The sequence below is a fragment of the Cryptotermes secundus genome, unplaced genomic scaffold (genome assembly GCF_002891405.2).
Source record: "Cryptotermes secundus unplaced genomic scaffold, Csec_1.0 scaffold586, whole genome shotgun sequence".
In the NCBI taxonomy this organism is placed as follows: Eukaryota; Metazoa; Arthropoda; class Insecta; order Blattodea; family Kalotermitidae; genus Cryptotermes; species Cryptotermes secundus.
The window spans coordinates 133,309-155,361 of record NW_019725009.1 but is presented as its reverse complement, the minus strand read 5'-3'; the positions used below and the strand labels follow the sequence as shown (position 1 = coordinate 155,361).

The window sequence follows — 22,053 nt, the reverse complement described above, 5'->3', positions numbered from 1 at the left end:
CATGAGCTAAGTGAATTTTACTGGATACCTACAAAGCTAATTTTTAATATTATTTCTCATAAGGGCATGTTGACATAATCATCTTTCTATTCCAATTGAAAAGAGTCCCATTTCAGAACGTTATGAGTATTAGCAACTCTGCATGTGTCTGCTCTTCTGATTCAACTACAGAAATCAATATTATAAACAAGAAGTTGATTATTTTTGTGAAATTCAAAATAAAGGTCATGTCATTAGAAACTTCCTCTTATTGGTAAATTCAGCACCACATCCTCAGCTGTATCAAGGTGGATATGCAAATCTGAGAGGTGAGAACAACATTAACACCATTTAATGTATATAACTATAAACATTCAGTTGTCAGCCAAGAAGTTTCATGTGGTAATTATAAGTTCCTGCAAAAGAAATGCAACTTTTATAAGATACAGCATGCCTCTGTGTTATGGAAGGGATGTGTTGTTGACAATGTATCCATATCATGAAATTCCATAACACAAACCCCATTCTTCTGTAGCTAAATTTGTTTTGCATTTTATGTTCAAAATATTCCTTGTATTTATCACAGATATTTGGTAGAGGTGAATTTATGGTTCATATCATGAGTTTTATGGCCACGTTCTGTAATTACTGTAAAGGCAAAATTCTGTAATATGAATGAAGATAAAATTCTAGAAAATCCTAAATGCACTACACCAATGATGAATCCTCTTAAAATTTGTGTCCATTTTTCAGTATTGCCAACAGTCTTACAAGTATACTGAACTGCTGCAGGAAATGATGTAAGTTCAAGCAGACTGGTACGGTAATGCTCTAGACTTATATCCTGGAGGTGCTCGATTCAAATTTTGGACAGGACAGCAGCTATCATGACTATGGGTTTTCATAGTTTTCTGCCCAGACAGTACCTCAATTAAGCAATAAATGTTTCTTCTAAATCCTTTTCAGTTCATCAGTTATCACATTAGGTGATGCTGCATAGTTCAGATAGCGACAATGGCATGAAATGGACAAGTAAAGAGCTGTGATGTTTATAATTTTCAGACTCATGCATAGTCTTGGTATTTTCTGAGGTTGGGTGCCCTTTTAAGAAAATAAATGCAATTAAATTCAATTGTTGTAATAACAATAATACAGGTGAATAAATCTATCTTCACTGAATACAAAATGAATTTTAGCAAACATATTGTAGTGTGTAGAGCTGTTTCTATGCAATGACTGCTAGAAATGTGAATAAACAATGGCCATTTCTAGCGAACAGATCAGTAAACACATTCCTGCAGCAATGAATATGCATACAACAATAAAGTTACTGCTGGAAACGGTGCTGTCTACTCGGTTCATGCAAAGGAGTTTGAAAGGAAAACTACTGCGGTGACCCAGTTAGTTGAGAGTTGAGCTCTGCAAGGGAGAATGAGAACAGATGACACTATAGCTCAGTTGTGGGGTATCTGGCAGACAGCAACAATTTGAGCACAGACGCTGAAGAATTTCCATTGTTGCGAGCTGTTAAAAAGCAATGACTAGTGAAGACACTGTAGACTGGAGAAGACTTAGAGTGTAGTGATTGGTAAAGTGTAGAAATCTGCAGTAGTGCTGTATGTGCTTGTAGTTGTGTGTATAAGTGGTCAATAAATCCATTCATCAGTCTAAACCCTGTCTATAGTCACACACATAAACATAACAATATCTTTGAATGGACCCTTTACTATTTACAAGAAAAGAGCTACAATAAACTAAATTATATATTATAGTATGCATATAGGATATTAGTGGGGAAGCCAGAAGGAAAGAGACCACTGTGTAGACCAAGGCATAGGTGGGTGGACAATATTAGAATGGATCTTAGAGAGATAGGATGGGATGGGATGGATTGAAGTGATCTGGCTAAGGATAGGGACCAGCAGAGAGCTCTTGTGAACATGGTAAAGAATTTTCGGGTTCCATAAAATGCTGGGAAGTTCTTGAGTAGCTGCACAGTTGCTGGTTCCTCAAGAAGGACTCAGCTCCATAAGTAAGTAAGTATATAAATTATGGCAAGTTGTACACTGAATCACCCTCAGAAATGGGATATGTCTCACAGCTTGATCTGTCTTGCATTTAGACTGCAGACTTGCAGTTATGGCATACATATGTAGGAAACTAGTTTCTGTAACTCACTGAACAGATGAAGCAGTTCTGCTAAGTCTACCATAATTTGATCTGGCTGATATTTAGGTGACACTGTATTTATAAGTAATTCTCATATATGATTACAGATGACATAATAATATACAAAATTTATTTTAGACTTTTACTACTCTCACTTGGATCAGAAGTCTCTCTTCCATTATTCATATGTTACAAAACAATATGTTGCATTAGCCTGGGGAGTTAAAATTATTAATCTGCATGTCTGATCAATTTAACAAAATCAATATTTTTAACACACAAATCTCTCACACATTTTTCAGTGTTTAAAGCTAGCTACTGATAATTTTGTGACCTCAAGATTAGCATACTGGAATACAAGACAACCTTTTCAGTTCAAAAATAGTTCCCTAAGACAAGGGATGCATTAGCGTATTTCGTTGAGGCACTATGCTACAAGCCAGAAGGTCGTGAATCGAATCCTGATGAGGTGGATTTTTTCAGTTTACCTAATCCTTCCTGTCGCACTATGGCACTGGGGTCAACTCAGCCTCTAACAGAAATGAGCACCAGGAATATTCTTGGGGGTAAAAAGTGGCCGGCACATAAGGCTGACAACCTTACCACCATCTATGAGCCAATTGTCTAGAAAATGTGGGATCCTCAACATCTCACAACCCTATGGGCCTCCACGGCCTGTTACAGGGATACCATTACTTTTACTTTACTTACATATGTATATAATTCTAAATTCACTGATCGGTTGTCCGAACCGGACCGGATATTGAACTCATCAAAATAAGACTTGATTGCAGAAGTACAATCGTGTCAACAGCAAACAACCACACACAACCAAAAGCAACAAATAACCATAATTTACATTGCCATTCATAAACAAAATTACAAGGAATATAGTTATTAAATGTTATACATGCTTAGCAGAAATATATTCATCATCTATTGAATAAAAAGAATTTGTTGTGAGGAAACTTTTCAGTGTGTGTTTAAAAATCTTCACATTATCACTCATCCTTTGTATATTTTGAGGAAGATTATTATAAACCATAATTGATGAATATAACATGCCTCTCTGGATTGAAGGTAATCTCACTGAAGACACATGTAGCTTTCCAAACTGTCTAGTGTTTATATGATGAATATTATTGTTGGTTTGAAAAAATTGTGATTTCTAACAACAAATATCAATATAGAATAGATATATAGGCTAGGAACCGTCAAAATACCCAACCTCTTAAAACCTTCTCTACACAAGTTCCAGGGCTCAATCTAATTACTCTTTTTTTGGGCAACAATAAACTTTTTATAACTGGAGAAGAACCCCAGAATATAATACTATATTCAAGCTGAGACTGATAATAAGAAAAATAGACCACTCGAAGAGCTTGTTCACTGGCTTACTTTACTAAGACATGGGACTCTTTTTATATATGAAGCATACAGTGTGAACCTTAAATCTTTATATGCTACTTGAACTCTAACACCTGCTGTGAATCACTTTAACTCTCAACATAATTATTTATCACTGAAACTCATGTCTGGTATAAGTAATTAATATGGAGGTTATAACAAATAATGTGTGGTAGAATAACTCAATCACAATTACTGTAATTGCAAAAGTGTCAGGATGAACTCAACATAACATGCAATTTGCAACACTTGGTGTAGTGTAAACAAACACTAGAGTCAAGCAGAAGTCCAGACAACTACCAGCATGGTCATTAATAGCATAAATGGTGTTCTGTGACTAGCCAGTCAGTGTCAGCCATGCCAATCATAAGCCTCAATTTCTCACTGTTTTTGTATACTAAATTATAATCTCTAAAGTCTGACAACATAATTATTTTGCAGATTTTGAATTAAATTTCTTTTCACAGGAATTGTTTTACAGTCATACTATCTGATAAAAAATTGCTTTAAATTTAAAGTTTGTAATAAAAAATTCAGCAATTTATTTGGTTACATTCCATTGCTGATCTTCTTATAAAAGGATTCTGCATGAAACCAAACAGACCAGAAACTATTTTATCAGGAGTCATGAGATAAACGTTTTCAGCAAGACTCTAACACATACCTGTTCCACCCAACCATGGGCATTATAGTCCAGGCAAGGGCGAATAGCCACACCAAAATTATCCGGAACAGGGCAGTTTTGATTGTCATAGGTTTGGCTGATAGGCCCTGCAAGAAGACACAAATGAACATACATGAAACAGAATTTAATATACAGCATTGCTTGTTTGTTTATTTAAAGTTTAACAATGCTACCAGTTATTAAGTCTATGAAGAATCAAACTGTAGGATAATCAGTGAACTGGAAAGGATGTGGAAGAAAACAATTTGGCATAATTTGAGGTACCATCCTGAAATTCTCTTTGAAGAACTAAGTGAAAGCACATGCCGCACCATAGCTCAAGCGGTTAGTTGCTGGCTTCCCACTGCAGTGGCCTGGGTTCGATCCTGGGTCTGGTCAAGTGGGATTTGTGGTGGACAAAGTGGCACAGGGGCAGGTTTTCTCCAAGTACTTCAGTTTCCCCTGCCAATCTCCATTCCACCAACTACTCCACAATCACCCTCACCTATCATCTGGGGCTGGTACAATAGGCCAGAAGTGGCAGCAGTACAAGGGACTTAGTCCTACACCACTAGCAATAAAAAAATGGAAAGCACAAAAAACTGTTGAATGCAAAGCAGGAGTATTCCACTCAACTGTGATGTTTGGCAGCACTGAGTGTTAAATTCATAATCAGATAAAGTGTGGAAGGGAACAGGAATGAATCTTAATTAGCTGGTTACATAATTGGTGAGTTTGTTGATTTGTGGGTTAATCGTTTATTGAATAAGTTAACAGATTAATCACTAATGTGTTTCTTGTCTGGTTATAACAAACTGATCAAATGGGATACTGTCTGTGACCATAGGTATAATATAAATAATTATGTTCCTCAGGCTGCTCTGACTGACAAACCCTGTAAAGAAAAATGGTAACAGCAACTGATGTTACCTTCACTATGACGTTATATCTATCAAGAGCAATCATAGTCATGGTCCAGATAGACGCACAGCCAAATAATGAGCCACACATCCCGTAAAGCTCACACATTAATGGACCTGCACACACAAAAGTTAATGCAGTTAATTAAGGTAATGGTATCAACTAAATGAGAGAGAATAAACCAAATAATTATGCAGTGATTATAAAGAAATGTCTGAATTATGAGGAAGGAAGAGGGTTATTTCATCCCTTTCATGAGAATTTCTACATGCAACTGATGTAGCAGTCATCTGCAAACCACTGCCACATCATCTTGCATTATGATCTATGAGAAGTTTTCAAAGCAGGTAGAGTGAAATTAACACAAATTACCTAATTAATATCGCCACCAAACCCTACTTTTGATGAACTGATCTTCTAGTTATGCATAACCATATATTGTGAAGTGCCAAGTTTCATATTAGTGGTGTCAACTTTTGCAGCCGTTATCAGAGACTGTTAGAAATAATTTTAAGCAATAATATCTGTATTACTGCATTATTATGAATGTACAATCCTCTGAACTCCAGTCAAGACTACTTGTATCTAGACAGCAGTGATAATGTAGGTGAGTGTTGACAGACTCAGAATTTAAAAAAAAATATTGTCATTTCACTTAATACAACTTCATAAACTTACCAAGTACCCATGTTTCAAAGTAACAGTTGATAACCATAGGTGGAGACATGATTACCATCATGAGAAAGTCGGAGAATGCAAGATTGACAACCAAGAGATTGGATGGTGTCCGAAGTGATTTGGTGGTTGAGAATATATATATCACAACACCATTGCCAACCCACGAGATGAAGCCCAGTAAAGCAATAACAAAACCAAGGATACCATGCCATAATGGGTTCATGGGGCGGAAATGGTACCTGCATAGACATTAAAACATTACCACAAAGAACACAACTTAGGAAGTGTCCTGTTTTTCACCATTAAGAGCAGGAAAACCTGCTCTGTACATTAATCTGTTTACAGCACATGTTTTAACACCATGATGATTTTATTAACAAGAAGTATAAATTCAAGTTTTCATTATTACCAGGGTTTTTAAATTAGAGTACATCATAAAATTACCAATTCATTAAAGATAATTAGTTTCTGTGCCTGCCATTTATTGCATAGTATTCAAAATGGAAGTTGTGATAGCTCAAACATTGACACGATTGGCTACTATCTGGAAGGCTGGTGTTTCATTCCTTGTAGGACTATTTGGATATTTCTTTTCTATACCAAGTCCATAATGGGTCTTGAGTCCATTCAGCCTCCCAATCAACAGTACCAGAACCTACATCCTGGGGGTAGCTGATCATTCCTTACATCTGAGATTAGGAATGAACATTCCCTCATTCCATTCCATTTATTTCACTTTATAATTGATCCTGATACAGGCATAATACAAGCCATAGGATATAGAATGAGTCACAAGATCAAAATTTAAGTTACAATAATTAATTGAAACATGTGTTTTCACAGTGTGCTTAAGCATAATGGTAGCTTTACCAGTTCCATCTTATAATAGCATACAGATACACATGAGTACTCCCACATCCAGGGAATTAAATTATAACCTACCAGTGAGCATCAACAAGGTGTAGCATCTCAGGTGGAACCATGTCTACAACAGTCATATTTGATGATCGATGCCACGGAGGAGCCACCTGGGGTAACATCACCAGGTTTGTTGCGGACATTCTGTTGACTGACAAACTCTACACAGGGAAGACACATGTAATTTTATGACAACATTACTATCAAATGTTACACTGCAAAGCAATATTTACGTGACAATACAAGGAGTTTAAAATAATTATCTCATTCAGAAATGTGAAGATAAATTTATCTTCTATATTTAAGTATGTAAGCACTATGCCAAGAATACGTAAGGGGAAGTGGAAGTACAGCTCCTGCTACTTTACTTCTGGTGATAGTACCCTCAGCACCCACTGGACCGGAGATTTGGTGGGCCCTAGAACTGGTCTGGATGCTATGGAGAAGAGAAAGATCTCCTGCCCCCATTGGGAATCAAACCCTGGTCATCCAGCTCATAACAGGGTTGCTATACCAAGAGAGTTATCCCAGCTCCAGTGACTGAGGTTAGCTCTTTGTAAGGAACCCAACTGAGGAGGTGTCTTTCACTCACAACCCCTCACCTGAGGACGGAAATAGATCCAGTTTCCGAAATGTGTTTTCTAGTTTCTTGAATCCAGACGATGGACAAAGTAAAAAAACCCAGTGATTCTGAGTATTATAATCATCTCATTTACTTTTCAAAACACTGAAAAGTATGATTATAAGCAGGCATACCATCATGTTTTCAAGGGATATGTTTCTGAGATGATTGTGAATAATGTAACTGACCCTGATAAACATGTATATACACTTTTCTTGAATTCTGTGTTACGCTTTTCTCTATGCACAGCTTTTACATTTGTACTTACACCGCCGACATCACTCGACTTCCTTGAAGGAGGCATTAATGTTAATAATACACATAAAAAAAAAGAATACATGTTACATGATGTTCACAGTCCAAAGGTGAGGCATGGACTGAGATGGACTGTGGCAAAGCACCTATCAGTTAGATACTGAGAAGCTGTAAAAATCACATGAAGAAGCCCTATATGAAACTTCTGTAAATAAATTTGTCATAATGTACTGACAGAAGGTCAACCACAGTTACTGAAAATGAATATATAAAGATGACTATATATAGAACTTAACAGTCATAAATACTGATCTTACCATGAGGGAATAACAAACATTGTATGTACTTCAAGCAAACTGCAGCCAAGATTGGTGGAAGAGAGAATGGACGTTATAGCACAATAAAACATTTGTGATTTATGCAACTCACCTTGTTAAGAAATAATAGGATAAGGCAGCACATAAATACATATAATATAATTGGCATCTGAATAGTTTAGTTTTAGGGAAAATAGGAATATGGAAACAGCACTCTACACCTTAACTAGTCATATCTTAAAAACCTTAGATCAGCGCAGACAAATATTAGGAATTTTTGTGATCTAACACAGGCATTTGATTGTGTCATTCATGATATTCTTCTGAGAAAATTGGTTGTCTATGGTATTTGTGGTAAAATCATAATGTGGATTAAGTCCTATCTGGAGGGTAGGAAACAAAGAGTTGAATTGTACAATAGTGAGAGAAGGAAAATTTGTTCAGGTTGGAAAACTGTTAAATGTGGACTGCCGCAGGGATCAATATTGGGTCCATTGCTGTTTCTGTTATATATTAATGATTTATCACTAGGTCTAAATACCGACATCAAGTTATTGTTGTATGCGGATGACACAAGTGTATTAGTATCCGGTGATAATATCCAGGATATCCAAACGAAGATCGGACATGTGTTAAATTCCTTAAACCTTTGGTTTACAAGTAATGGCCTGTCTTCAAATATGAAGAAAACTAAAGTGTTAAAATGTGAAACAATTAATCATGGAAATATGCCAGTGCAATTGCAGTATAAAAATGAGGTATTATATAATGCAATGAATATCAAATTTTTGGGCCTTGAAATAGATAAGTTTTTAAACTGGAAAACACGCGTTAAAGTAATGTTACAAAGATTGGGCAAGGCATGCTTCGCATTAAGAAATTTGAAGGTGGGCACTAATATTGAAACACTCAGGATGATATATAACACATATTTTCTTTCAGTGATGAGGTATGGGATAATTTTCTGGGGTAACTGACCAGATGATAAGTAGATTTTTCTCTTACAGAAGAGAACTGCTAGGGGGATGATGGGATTGAAACAAAGAGATACATGCAGGCCAGTATTAAAAATACTAAACATATTAACATTGGCCTCCCAATGTGAATTATCTTTGATGATATTTATGGTAAGTAATCTTGAGTATTTTATTTTTAATGATGCAATCCATAATAAGACCACACGACACAGAGGGACTCTACATGTATCACAGTCACATTTAGAAGTAAGGTAAAAAGGAGTCCATTATGTGTGTGTTAAAACTTTCAACAGTTTTCCTCTACATGTAAGAGATTTGGTACAAGACAGGAAACTTTTGCTAGGAAGACTAAAAGAAATATTAATCATCAATTCGTTTTATTCAGTTGATGAATTTCTGCTTTATTGTAAGGATTTATAGTCAGAAATAAGTTTATTTAGGTATATTTCATTGTATTACTGTGCAATTTATATCTAAGTATGTGACAACTACAGTTCTTCATTGCATGCATATGTATATAGGAGTAGGAAGGAGAATTATTATGTATTGCTAATTATCTTGTTGGTGTAATTGTATCTATTTAATTGAGGTATTCAGTTTAGATTTTAACTATGGTCAAATATGGATTTCTGCGATTTTTGTCACAAGACACAATCTGTGATTGTCTTGTGACTGTTGTTTGACAATTTTACATTCAGTGCCAGTTGCACACTTATGAATACTCTGAAACGCTGATGTATGTATGTATGTACAGTAAAATTAAGGCTATGACTTGCTGCATATGTAGCTCAGATGGAAGCCACAAGAAATGTGTAAAAAATTTTGGTAGGGACACAAGAAGTCACTTAAAGCTCCAAGAGAGATATGGGAGGATAATATTAAGATGCGACTTCGGAAAACAGATTGTGAACTGGACTGAAGTTCATTAAAATTATGTCTACTACTGACACTTGGTATTATTTATGATGAAAGTATGGATTGTTACTAGATATTTAAATATATTTAATATCTAATTACATTATATACTCGAAAATATACCTTTGCAAAATAACTTGACACCTGTTAAGCTCATCATTAACATTATCACGTGTTTATCTGTTTTTTTTTCAGCTTTATATCCAATTCTTATTACAGCAGGTACTCAATACAAAGTTCAGCCAAGTCATGTATTACGGAAACTGGTGTACCTATTTACAGACCTTATCTAAGTGTTACCAATTTGTTATCATCTGTTCAAAAACACAATTATATAATGGATACACACTTTCAAACATCATTATATTAGGAAAATTCATAATCTTTCAAGACATATTTAATAGTCCAAATAGTTCCATCATTTTCTGAAATCAAAAATATTTTCAAAATTGATTATTAGTTTTTCTCGAGGTTAAGAATCTGCTAAGAGTTTTTATAACATATGACACACATATAAAAATGTACAGGTGCCCATGTTTTCTTTTTTCAAAGTATACAGATATCAGTGCTGTATTTTCATGCAGGAAGAGCTATACACTTGGGGAAGTAACTGAACTGAAAATTATCTTTAAGTTAACAATACCTGTAGTCACTATAATTTCAATGTCTCTATATGAACATGGAATAAAATCAGATGAAGTAGGCCTACATATAAAGATTGCTATCTTCTGGAATGTGAAGCCATATAATCTGGTAGATATTTACTAATGTTTTGGAAGTATATGCTGCCTCCATTCTCTGGGTAGAAGAGTCTAACTTACAATGGAGCAGCACATTCCTCTTAAACATATCTATCAGAAGACAATAATCTTCAGTCACTGCAATGTGATCCACAGATCTCACAATTTCCATCTGTTCTTTCACATGTTATGTAATAGAAATATTAAGAATTAAAGACCAAGTAGAAAATTGGGGATATTGATTTTTTTAAAGGAAAGAGAATATGGTGTATTATTTACAAATGTGCTGTAGGTTCTGGAACCTGCATTTTGCTACACACTGATTGCACAAGATTATTTCATCACTGAATGAACATTGTACCCAGTTGAACACACATTTTCTTGAAGCTCGTGCAAGAAATTATGGATATGCAGCTAGATCCTCTCTACATTATAAAATGTTGATTTCCACAAACTTCTTCAAATGTCCAAGAAGGCTGAAATGGCTGAGAACATAATATAGTCTAAAAGGATAAAAAAAAAATGTAAAGCTCTCTAACAGGCCATGGAAGGCCATAGGGTTATGAGATGTTGAGGCTCCCACATTTTTCAGACAATCAGCACAGTAAATACTTACATCAGTGACAATAACATGGGGTGTACCAGTTCCAACATCAAGAACTGATTTCTGACCTTCCTAGAAATGTATAACGGAGAGTCAGTAAATAGGTCAAAAATGGAAGTAAAACAGCTGTAATGGATGTAATCACTTTCCTATGTGTATCAGTAGGTAGCAGAACAGTCCAGCTTCAAGAGAGTCTAGGTAGCAGATGTGCATGCACACATGTTCAGAGGCAGATTTCAGTAGTCAAAATGGTGACTGTGCTTGAGGAGTATATTACCAAAAGCAGTGTTGTGTTGTGTTGTGTTGTGTTGTGTTGTTTTTTTTTGTGGGAAAAAGGATTCAATTCAAAGTATATTAATAAAGAAATGTTTCCTGTTTATGGTGGGAAGTGTTTGTCGTGTACAGCGGTTCACAACTGGGTTTAGAAATTCTCTCAAGGATGTTCGAAATTCGTGGATTATAGCGGGTGTTATAGTTGTTTTGAGCTGACAGAAGAATAATGATAGACGGTGTAGCAACTGCTTTAGGATGTTCCATGGTTTAACATACATCATAATGCATGATCATTTGAAGTTGCAAGAAGTGTGCACACGGTGGGTGACGAGAGAACTGAAGGATTGAGAAAATGAACTGAATGGGTCTATCTTTGCAACATTACAGTACACAGATGAACAAGAAGATATAACAAGATCATTACTGGGGATGAATTGTGGGGGCTTCACTACAAACCGGAATTAAAGCGTTTTTCAAGGCAATAGAAACATTCCAGTTCACCTTCAACCAAAAAAACTCAAAGTTTAAGGTTATGCCATCAGTTGGGAAGATTATGCTTACTGTGTTTTGAGTTTCTCTATGAGTACTGTTAGCCCATTTTCAGAAGTGTGGTGAAAATGTGAATTCTGCATCATACTGTGAAGATCTGTTGAAGATTTGGGATGCAATTCACAGAAAATGTGCAGGCCAACAGGCAAGAGGGATACTGCTTCATCATGACAATGCCAGACCCCATACAGCCTGAGCAACACAGGAGAGAATTCAAGAACTGCAGTGGGAACAGTCCAGACTTGGCCCCTAGTGACTTTCACCTGCTTGGTCCACTAAAGAAACCACCTTGGTGGCAAAGTTTTGCTGATTATAAAAAGTGGCTAAGACAACAGTCAAAAGACTTCTATGTTGTGGGTTCTGATGATCTGGCAAAGCAATGGGACAAATGTATCAATGTTGGTGGAGGATATGCCAAGAAACAAATGTTTTAACATGTTTGAATTTTACATGTTTTACATTTTATATCAATTTGTGACCAATTTACTGGGTCATGCAGTGGAATAGCTGGTTGAGACACTATGCTATAAGCCAGAAGGTTGCATGTTCGAATCTTGATGGTGTCATTAGATTTTTTGTTTACCGAATCCTTCCAGCTGCACTATAGCCCTGGGGTGTGACTCTCCCCTGTACAAACCATTTAAACACCATTGATGGTTACAGGTCAGTTACTGACAAATTTGAAAATTGATAACTTCCTCAGTTGACTTCATGGCACAACACTGTCCTGCTACACATCCACCTTCTCCATTTTGAATAACAATAATAATATTAACAAATTTATATACCAGGTTACATAGGATGCTATATGGCCTAGTAAAATACTGGACTACACAGTGTCTCATTCCAGAAGTTGGTATTCTTCAAAGAGAACAAAAAAAAATTCAGTGCTGGAATTTACTGTATATTCTTTACACACACGTAACAGAGGAATAAATTCATTAGAATATCAGCATAAAATGTCAATAAGTTAAAAGAAAAGAAATTTCAATATTTTTCAAGTGATATCTCTGTTTTTCTTTCTGCAGTCTTCACATAGCCCTAAGAGAGGAAGTAAGAAAGGAATAAAAAACTGCATGATGTAGAGATTGAAAGTTTGTACTCTTCACCTAATATTGTTAGACTCATTAAACACAAAAGATCTGCAGAACACACCACTGAAACAAGACAACCATACAAAACTTTGATTGCGAAAGTCAAAGAAACAGACTATTTGAAATAAACTTAGGCACAGAAGAAACGATAATATTAAATAAACTGTGAACTTGTCAACTACAATGGGATGGCTCAGCAAAGGATTCATTGGTAGGCTTTTTGAAGACAGTAATTAAACTTTTCAGTTCCACAACATGGAATATTTGACAAACTGAATAACGATGACCACTCAAGGAACCTCTACTACAGAGTTAACTGGTTTATTGGTTCTCAGGTTATTTAAGGATAATGTTCAAGCATAGATGTGCAATTAGTAACTTATATCTGACTTACTTAATTACAAAGCGGCCTCAGTAGTCTAGAGGTAACGTTCCCACCTCATGACTCGTGCTAGGCGGGTTAAAATACCCGGCGGAGGTTGTCGAATTTTTAAGGGTGGAAAAATTCAGGGAACAAGTCCTCCGGGAAGGACTTTAAGCTGTGTGTCCCGTGTCGTAACTTTACGGCACGTAAAAGAACCTCATATCCCCAAAGGGGATCACTGAGCCAAATTCCAGGATGTTTCCCGCCCAACAATATTCTCTAAGGCCTCTGATAGATGGGGGAAGCATTATAGACACCGCTAAGCAAGTGGCCGAAATCGTTATCGGTAGGGTATAGAGACTGGCAGAATATCATAGAGGGCAGCACAATAGATCAAACTGGCCATGGTGCATGGGGAAACCCACCCTCTCTAAATAACTAACTACTTAATTACAATAATCTGCAGAATCCAAATAACACAATCTACAAAAGCTGTGAAGTGGCAAACCTGTTGATGTCACTGCAGCTGCTGTTAAGGTGCAACTCACACAGGAGCTCACTATGACAGAGAATCCATATCGATACAAGCGATATATATACCTAACATGCTGACACCCTAAAACTTGATTAATTCTGCCAGTTATCATCAAAATTGTAAGGATTCTCCCTAAACATACTTAATAATCTATCATATTACCTGTTCCTTATTGAGTATGACATGCTGAGGAGTTTGTCCAGCCATAAGAAGCCCTGCCATATATAAGCAGAGTGGTATAAGGAAAACTTAACTCACAAAGTAAGTGCAATTCTGATACAAAATCTATAAAAAAAAAAACACATAACTCACTCCAATCAACAACCCATGAGAGGGCTGAGCATATATGTATGTGTATATATGAAACAGTACAAGGAGTAGGAGGGGAAAAGTAATAAATGGAATACATTATATGAATCCTAAATTCTGTTGTTTTAAAATGACATAAAATCCATCACTGACCACATGCACATAAAGATACAGACTCCAATACAAGTTCACAAAATTGAACCATTATCTTACATAAAGGAACCAAATATTTATTTTTCTATTAATAGTAACATATGTGACATCTATTATTTCCTCTTTGAGATTGCAAGCATTAAAATACACAAAAATCTGACTGAACCTGCCAAATGAAATCTTCCCAGGCAATCAGTTGTGTCAGAATGCAATGAAAGCTTCATACCTTGAAAAATGTCGTCTCCTGGGACATGTGGGCATGTAGATATTGTGTTAAATGATGTTTCGGTGGAACGCATTGCCTCCACCTTCAGGGTATAAGAATTCTGTGAGCAAGAAACCAGCACGAGAATGTCACTCGCTAATTTCTTATACCCTGAAGATGGAGGCAATACATTCTTCCAAAATGTCGGTTCACACATCATCAACATGGCGCCACATTCCAGAGACGACATTTTTCATAGTCACCACCGTGAAAACTTCAAATCTTACTTCATACCTTATACAGATCAATCTATTTATAACCATATGATATTTTGTGGCTCACTCTGAGTTGAGAATTAAACTAGTCTTTTTGCAGGTCACTTAACAACACTTTCAAGATCAAGACTATACAGCATCAGGTAGTTAAATAACAGATGAATTGGAAAGGATTTGGAAGGAATTAGTCATGGCCTAACTGAGGTACTATCCTGGCATTTGGCTGCAGGGGGCTGCGGAAAACCATGAAACCCTTGTCAGACTATCTGGTGTCCTAGCTTGCATTTTGACTGATACCCTTCCCAACTCAAGTCTATAGGACTGATTATGTAGTGTAGTTGGTTGAGGCACTATGCTACAAGACGGAAGGTTGTGGGTTCAAGTCCCGATGTAGTCATTTAATTTTTTCCAACTGACCTAATCCTTCCAGCCGCACTATGACCCTGGGGTCAACTCAGCCTCTAACAGAAATCAGTACCAGGAATATTCTTGGGGGTAAAGTGTGGTTGGTGCGTAGGGCTGACAACCATGCCGCCATCTATGAGCCGATGGTCTAGAAAATGTGGGAACCTCAACATCTCACAACCCCATGGGCCTCCACAGCCTGTTACAGGGATACCTTTACTTTACTTTACCTTCAGACCAGCATGTTTAGTGTGAGCTTGTCTGACCACAAAGTGCTGAGGAGAGTATCTGTACTTAGAGAAAATAACAAAGTTATATAATGAAGAATTTTATGCTGTACATTTGTCACAAAGAACCGTTAGAATGTTTAGATTAAGAGGGAAGAATGAGAGAGTCATGTAGTATGCATAGGGAAAACATTAAATACACACAGAAATTTGGTTAGAAAACCACTAGGAAATAGACCATTTGGGAAAACTAGGCATATTTTGGAGGAACAAATGAAAACGGATTTTAGACAGATATATTATGGATTTGAGAAAGAGAATGAACTGGCAGGGAATGTCTTGAATAACTGCAAGACTAGCAACTGCTCTTAGGAGAGCCTGCAGTAAGGTGTCAGTTTAGTTACTGTTTTTCCTATAGAACTTGTTCCCAAACTATGCTCTTGCTGAATAAGATCATCATCATTCCCCCTTCAGGATACATTTTATTTTGCTTAATCCTATTGAATTACATCATTATCATGTTAACTATATTACTTTATTGCCTAGTATTAAATTTTAGTCCAGTTCCAGTTCTGGTTCCAGTTCCAGTTTCAGTCTAGCTTTTGTTATGTACACTTTCAGTGCTCCCCTGTTATAGGATACTTGCTGTCAGCAAGCTCTTAAATAAAGGAATTATTCTTATTGTTGTTGTTGTTTTTGCTGTTGCTGATGTTCTTATTGTTAAGGTCGTTGTCATCACTGTCATCATCGTTGTCAGAAATGTGTAGACTATAATAAAATATGACGCCAAAGCGGCCTCCGTAGTCTAGAGGTAATGTTCCCACCTCATGACTCATAGTACGCGGGTTCAAATACCCGGCGGAGGTCGTCAAATTTTTAAGGGCGGAAAAATTCAGGGAACAAGTCCTCCGGGAGGGACTTTAAGCCGTGGGTCCCGTGTCGTAGCTTTACAGCACGTAAACGAACCTCATACCTCCAAAGGAGGTCACTGAGCCTGAATTGCGGACGTTTCCCGCCCAACAGCAGTCACTAATACCTCTGGTAGATGGGGGAAGCATTATAGATACCTCTCAGCTAGTAGAGCCGGTCTCGCTGGCTGGGTGGGACTGATGGTAAGCACCAATACCGGTAGGATATAGAGAATGGTAGAAATCATAGAGGGAAGCACAATGGACCACTACAGGTCTAAGTGCATGGGGAAACCCACCCTCTCCAATAACTAACTAACTAAAATATGACACCATACTTTCCACTAATAGTATTGTTCCTAATTCAAATGATGGCATAAAAATATATTTTTTATGGTGTTCCAAAGGAGGCTACATGGTGTTCTGTGAAATGAAACAGTCTGGGACCCAATTTCATAATGAACAAACTTACTGTGGGTTTGAGACCTGATGAGGTGTATTTTTTCAGTTTACCTAATCCTTCCAGCTGCACTATGGTCCTTGGGTCGACACAGCCTCTAACAGATGTGAGTACCAGGTATCTTCCTGGGAGGTAAAGGGTGGCTGGCTTGTGGGGCTAACCAAAATGTCATCTGTGAGCTGACTGTCTAGATAATGTGGACCCTCAATATCCCACAACCATTTCGGCCTCTATGGCCTGTTACAAGGATAAAGAGAAATGGGGGGGGGGGGAAGAATCTGGATAAAAATAAACATATACATTTAGAAAACAAAACCATCATCAGCCTCTTGGCCAAATGCTATGGTTCCTGTATGATGACAAGATTGCTAATGTAGTTACAAACCAGAGGAGTAAAAGAGAAGAACAGAGGTTTGTACTACAACTTATTGTTGCACGATAAAGTTACATATCATCATTAATGAAATTAATTTCAAAGTTCTCATGTACTGAGTGATGGATTTTCAACAAAGATATCAAACAAAAATACCTCCCATGCCACATTCTGTGCAAGTATAAAAGAAACCCTGTTGATTGTGTATACTGATGAAATAATTGAGTTGTTGAGGCAGGTTCTTCCAGGCCTGTCACAATCCGACATAAGACCGTGCCTAGACATTGTTTCCCTATGAAACATAATCCATCTAGATCAGTACTAAGTAATGGTAAAACTATGCAAACCATACAAATTTCAATACTTTCTGCTTCTTATTATGGTCACAGAGCTCTCTCTTGTAAATGGTATTCAATCTGCATGAGAACACTTTGCCAATTCTTGCATAGCGTGCAGCACAAGGCTTGCTAGTGAGAGGGTGAAACATAACTGTCTGCTTATATAACTTCAGTGTCAATCATAACACTGTTACCAGCTTAGAGCAAAACAAAACCTCCAAATTAACTTACTTATCCCATAAACAGAAAACAGTACTTATGATGTCCATTCTCATAAGAATGATCACAGATAACAAACCACAGAGACTACTTAAAGCTGCGTTGTATCCGTCGTGAATGCTGACTCCTACTCTCCTGTAACGCCTCTTCCAGCACTTGTGTGATGTGTACCAGGTTTGTAGGATCTGTCTGCAGAACAATATTTTTTGTGGTGGTACTGTCACTGGCAAGCCCTGTTTTGGTTTCTAGTGCCAGATTCATAGTGATCAGTGGTGTCACCTGGTGCTGCAGGGCTCGTGATGCTACCTGCATATAAAAATGACACTAAAACTATACTGGCATATTCCAGTCAAAAATATCACTGAAAGGAGCAGAGACAGAGTAAGGAACTAGAAACAAAGAGGATTTTGGAGACACTTCTTTGAAGGTGGTTTGGCAATACTGTCCAACTGGGAAATGTCAAAATACCGACAACTTTGAAATATGGAAACTGAAGACTAACCGAGTAAAGGAAGGACCGCACCATAGCTCAAGTGGTTAATTGCTGGCTTCCCACTGTGGTGGCCCGGGTTCGATCCTGGTTCTGGTCAAGTGGGATTTGTAGTGGACAGAGTGGCGCTAGGGCAGGTTTTCTTCGAGTACTTCGGTTTCCCCTGGCAATCTTCATTCCACCAATTGCTCCACAATCACCCCCACCTATTATCTGGAGCTGGTACAAGAGGCCAGAAGTGGTCGCAGTACAAGGAACTTAGTCCCACCCCACTAGCATTAAAAAAAACTAATAATAATATTTCTTTAGTAATAGGCTCTATGTCAGTTACAAATCCCCAGCATATATCTTACCAATTTAATGATTTCTTTTGTCGATAATGTGAGTAAGTTGATAATTCTAAAAAAAGGATTGTAATAATGATCATGTCTCTGTCAATAACATAATACATAATCCAATTTCGTTTCTTGTACCAGTTACTGAAGAAGAGGTTCAAAAGGTCACTAGCAAACTAAAGGGGAAATTCTCTGTGGGCTATGATGAGATTCCGGAAATGATAGTTAAACAATGTATACAGTTTATTAAGAAGCCCTTAACTTTTAAATATAATTTGTCATTAAGTTCTGGTACATTTCCAACACCTATGAAGATCGCTAAAGTTCGGCCCATTTTTAAAAAAGGACGGAAACAAGAAACTTCCAACTATAGACCTATTTCAATCTTCCCCTTATTTTCTAAAATTTTTGAAACATTAATGTATAACAGGGTTGTGAGTTTTTTTAATAAATTCAACTTGATCTCAGATGCTCAAAATGGCTTTAGAAAGAATAAATCTACTTTTACTGCAATCCAAATTGTCATCAGTGAAATTCAGAAAGCTTTAGCTAATAAATGATTTGACTTGGGCATACTTTTAGAGCTATCAAAGGCCTTTGACATTATTAATCATAATCTACTGCTTATGAAACTGGAGCTGCATGGGCTGAGTGGGATAATTCATGTGTAGATGAGTTCATATCTCACTGAGAGAACTCAGTTTGTTGGAATCAACATGTGGATCGAAAGACCTCTAACTTAAAGACATTTACTTCATCACTCAAGGCTATAAAACGTGGCTTACCTGNAATTATGGCATTCCCTCTTATTCCATAATGCTCCAATTTCTCAAGAAGTATATCATGATCTATAACGTCATAAGCTTTTGAGAGATCAAAGAATCTCTTAACATTAAATGAAAAAATCCTAAATGTTAGGAATCAATTACAAAATTGGTTCAACAAAAATCATCTCATAATAAACACGAATAAGGCTAAAGTATTATTCTTTCAGGGAAGAAGACCTACTCCAATCTATAGACCTGTTTTCTGCTTAAATAATAAGGAAATAATTTATTAATTGATTGTAAAATATTTGGGTATTTGTATTATTGAAAATCTAAGCTGGGCAACTCATACTTAATACGCATGCCAAAAGCTCAACAAGGCTCTTTATTTTATTAAATCCTTACGTGAATCAGTTAGCCGACCTGTATTAAGAAATGTCTATTTTACCAAGTTTTAATCTGTACTGAAATATGGTATTATTTTTTGGGGTGGGGGCTTAAGGTCGCCGAAACTGTATTTAAAATTCATAAAAAATGTCTTAAGAGTGATTAAAGGTGTTAATAATAGAGTATCCTGTAGAAATATGTTCGGTGAATTTAAGATTTTAACTGTTACCTCATTATATATATTTCAGATTTTATGTTTTATAATAAAGAATAAGATATATACAACTCAGTATTCTGACATTCACAGCTACAATACCATACATAAACATAATCTGTATGTCCAATTTTGTAATACCGCTTGTTGCAAAAAAGTGTAATTAATATGGGAACTAAAATATTTAATTGCTTTCCCCTTGAATTGAAAAGCATTAAAATTTGTTATGTTTTTAAGAGGAAATTAAAAAATTATTTGTGTGCAGCATTTTCTATTCTCTTCATGAATATTTCAACTAATGTTGGATTGATGACTAGCTTGTTGACTGTCTTTTGGTTTGCAATTTTTAATATTGTTTTTACATGTTTTATATTACTGACTTTTTCTTTTGGTTTTCTGTATTTTTTATTGTTATGTTCCTTATAACGGTTGCTATATTACAGTGATAAATCAATGTGTCAATTTTATGTGACTTTGACACGTGATGTATTCATTATTATTTCTTGACATAACCAATTGTATTCACTTCAGTTATGGACGAAAATAAAGCTGAAGTTGGTGTCGGTGGTGGTGGTAGCAGTAGTAAAGAGCAGCAACTGCACAGCACTAACAGCAACAACAAAACAAACAAACAACATAGTAACAGCAATCATCTTGCCTGAACTTCAAATCTCCACTCCAAATCATGGTAATGAGGTTGATCCAAAGTCAGCTGAGATAGTACATCATAGATCTCCTGTTTCTTCCCCCTATAGAATGACTCCAATGTTTCCTGGTGTTCTTCACTGAATCCCAGTGTCAGGACAGTGTCATGGAAATCAATATCACTCAGCTGTCAGAATAAAATAACAATTTCATTGTGAGAAATGTATGCAAAGCCACGAATGAAGAACCACAAAAGCATTGAAGATTCACACACATTACCTGGTGCCTACAACTCTCTACAAGTAAGTTTACCAAACCTTCAACTGCATTTCGAATTATCTCTGGTTGAACGTCAAGTTTTTCTGGAAATATAAATGTTATTCGTATTAGAAGAAATATGATACACTTGATACACTTTTATACACTTGATGAATATTTTAAGAGATAATGATTTTTACAGCTACATAAGTGTATATGACGTTGAGTAATACAATAAATTAATAATCATCATGAATATGAGATAATCATAATTGAATGTTTTTATATGTTGGATTTGTTGTATATGTTAACCCTATATGACTAAAATATTCTGTTACTTTGACGGAAGCTTTGATCTTAAAATTCTATTTTTAAAGGACAATTTTAGTGTATTGTACTAGAAAGTAGTTGTATGTGATGTGACCAACTTGTCATATACAATTGGTCCTTTTAACAATTGCTTGATAGCATTGACAAGATAAAATAAACTGTTTTGATGATATGGCTTGCCAATATGTGTGGAGTGGCAGGTTGTGGGTTTGACAGTGGTTTTCCCGCCACCTGATTGTGTTGTCCTGACAGCTTGGGCTGTCTGTGTGAGGCCTGATTATATGTTTTATTGGACTGGGGACGAGTGATTAGTGGTCATCATGAAATTGTAATTTTGTATTTTTATAAATGTAATGTTTTTATATCTTGGATTTGTTATATATGTTTAAGCTATATGACCAAAATATTCTGTTACCTTTGATGGAAACTTTTATCTTAAATTTTAATATATTATGCTAGAGAGAAATTGTATTATGATGTAAACATACATTGTCTTATTTTATAAGTCTTCTTGACAATTGCTTAAGAGTATTAGCAAGATAAATTGACACAATTCTGTATCTAAGGCTTTTGCCTACTATAGATGTAATGGAATAAGGAAGAAATAATAATAATAATAATAATAATAATAATAATAATGATGTTTTTAAACACAACTGATTGTACTGCATGACAATGCATGTGCCCATGTGACCATGAATATCAGAAACCATTTGGCACAGTACCAATCTGACACTCTTGAACTCCTGCCATAATCTCCGGAGATAAGCTTTC

The 22,053-nt window shown here is 36.2% G+C and overlaps 2 protein-coding genes across 4 annotated transcripts in view; both read right to left on the bottom strand.

Annotated features, from left to right (window-relative positions):
- Positions 1–14,778, bottom strand: part of LOC111863205 (rhodopsin) — a 29,112-nt gene extending 14,334 nt beyond the window's left edge. For both annotated transcript variants that reach the window (XM_023849302.2, XM_023849301.2), the window contains exons 1-5: positions 14,144–14,778; positions 6,761–6,897; positions 5,819–6,057; positions 5,150–5,256; positions 4,220–4,326 (exon numbers count right to left, since the gene is read on the bottom strand). In XM_023849302.2, the coding sequence (XP_023705070.2) occupies positions 4,220–4,326; positions 5,150–5,256; positions 5,819–6,057; positions 6,761–6,897; positions 14,144–14,203 (650 nt within the window). In that variant the 5' untranslated portion in view covers positions 14,204–14,778. The remainder of the gene's footprint in view (positions 1–4,219; positions 4,327–5,149; positions 5,257–5,818; positions 6,058–6,760; positions 6,898–14,143) is intronic.
- A 2,276-nt stretch (positions 14,779–17,054) lies between these two features.
- LOC111863208 (COMM domain-containing protein 2) overlaps positions 17,055–22,053 on the bottom strand; it is a 5,927-nt gene continuing 928 nt past the window's right edge. For both annotated transcript variants that reach the window (XM_023849308.2, XM_023849307.2), the window contains 3 exons: positions 20,971–21,053; positions 20,705–20,878; positions 17,055–18,159 (listed from right to left, as the gene is read on the bottom strand). In XM_023849308.2, coding sequence (XP_023705076.1) covers positions 17,941–18,159; positions 20,705–20,878; positions 20,971–21,053 — 476 coding nt within the window. In that variant the 3' untranslated portion in view covers positions 17,055–17,940. The remainder of the gene's footprint in view (positions 18,160–20,704; positions 20,879–20,970; positions 21,054–22,053) is intronic.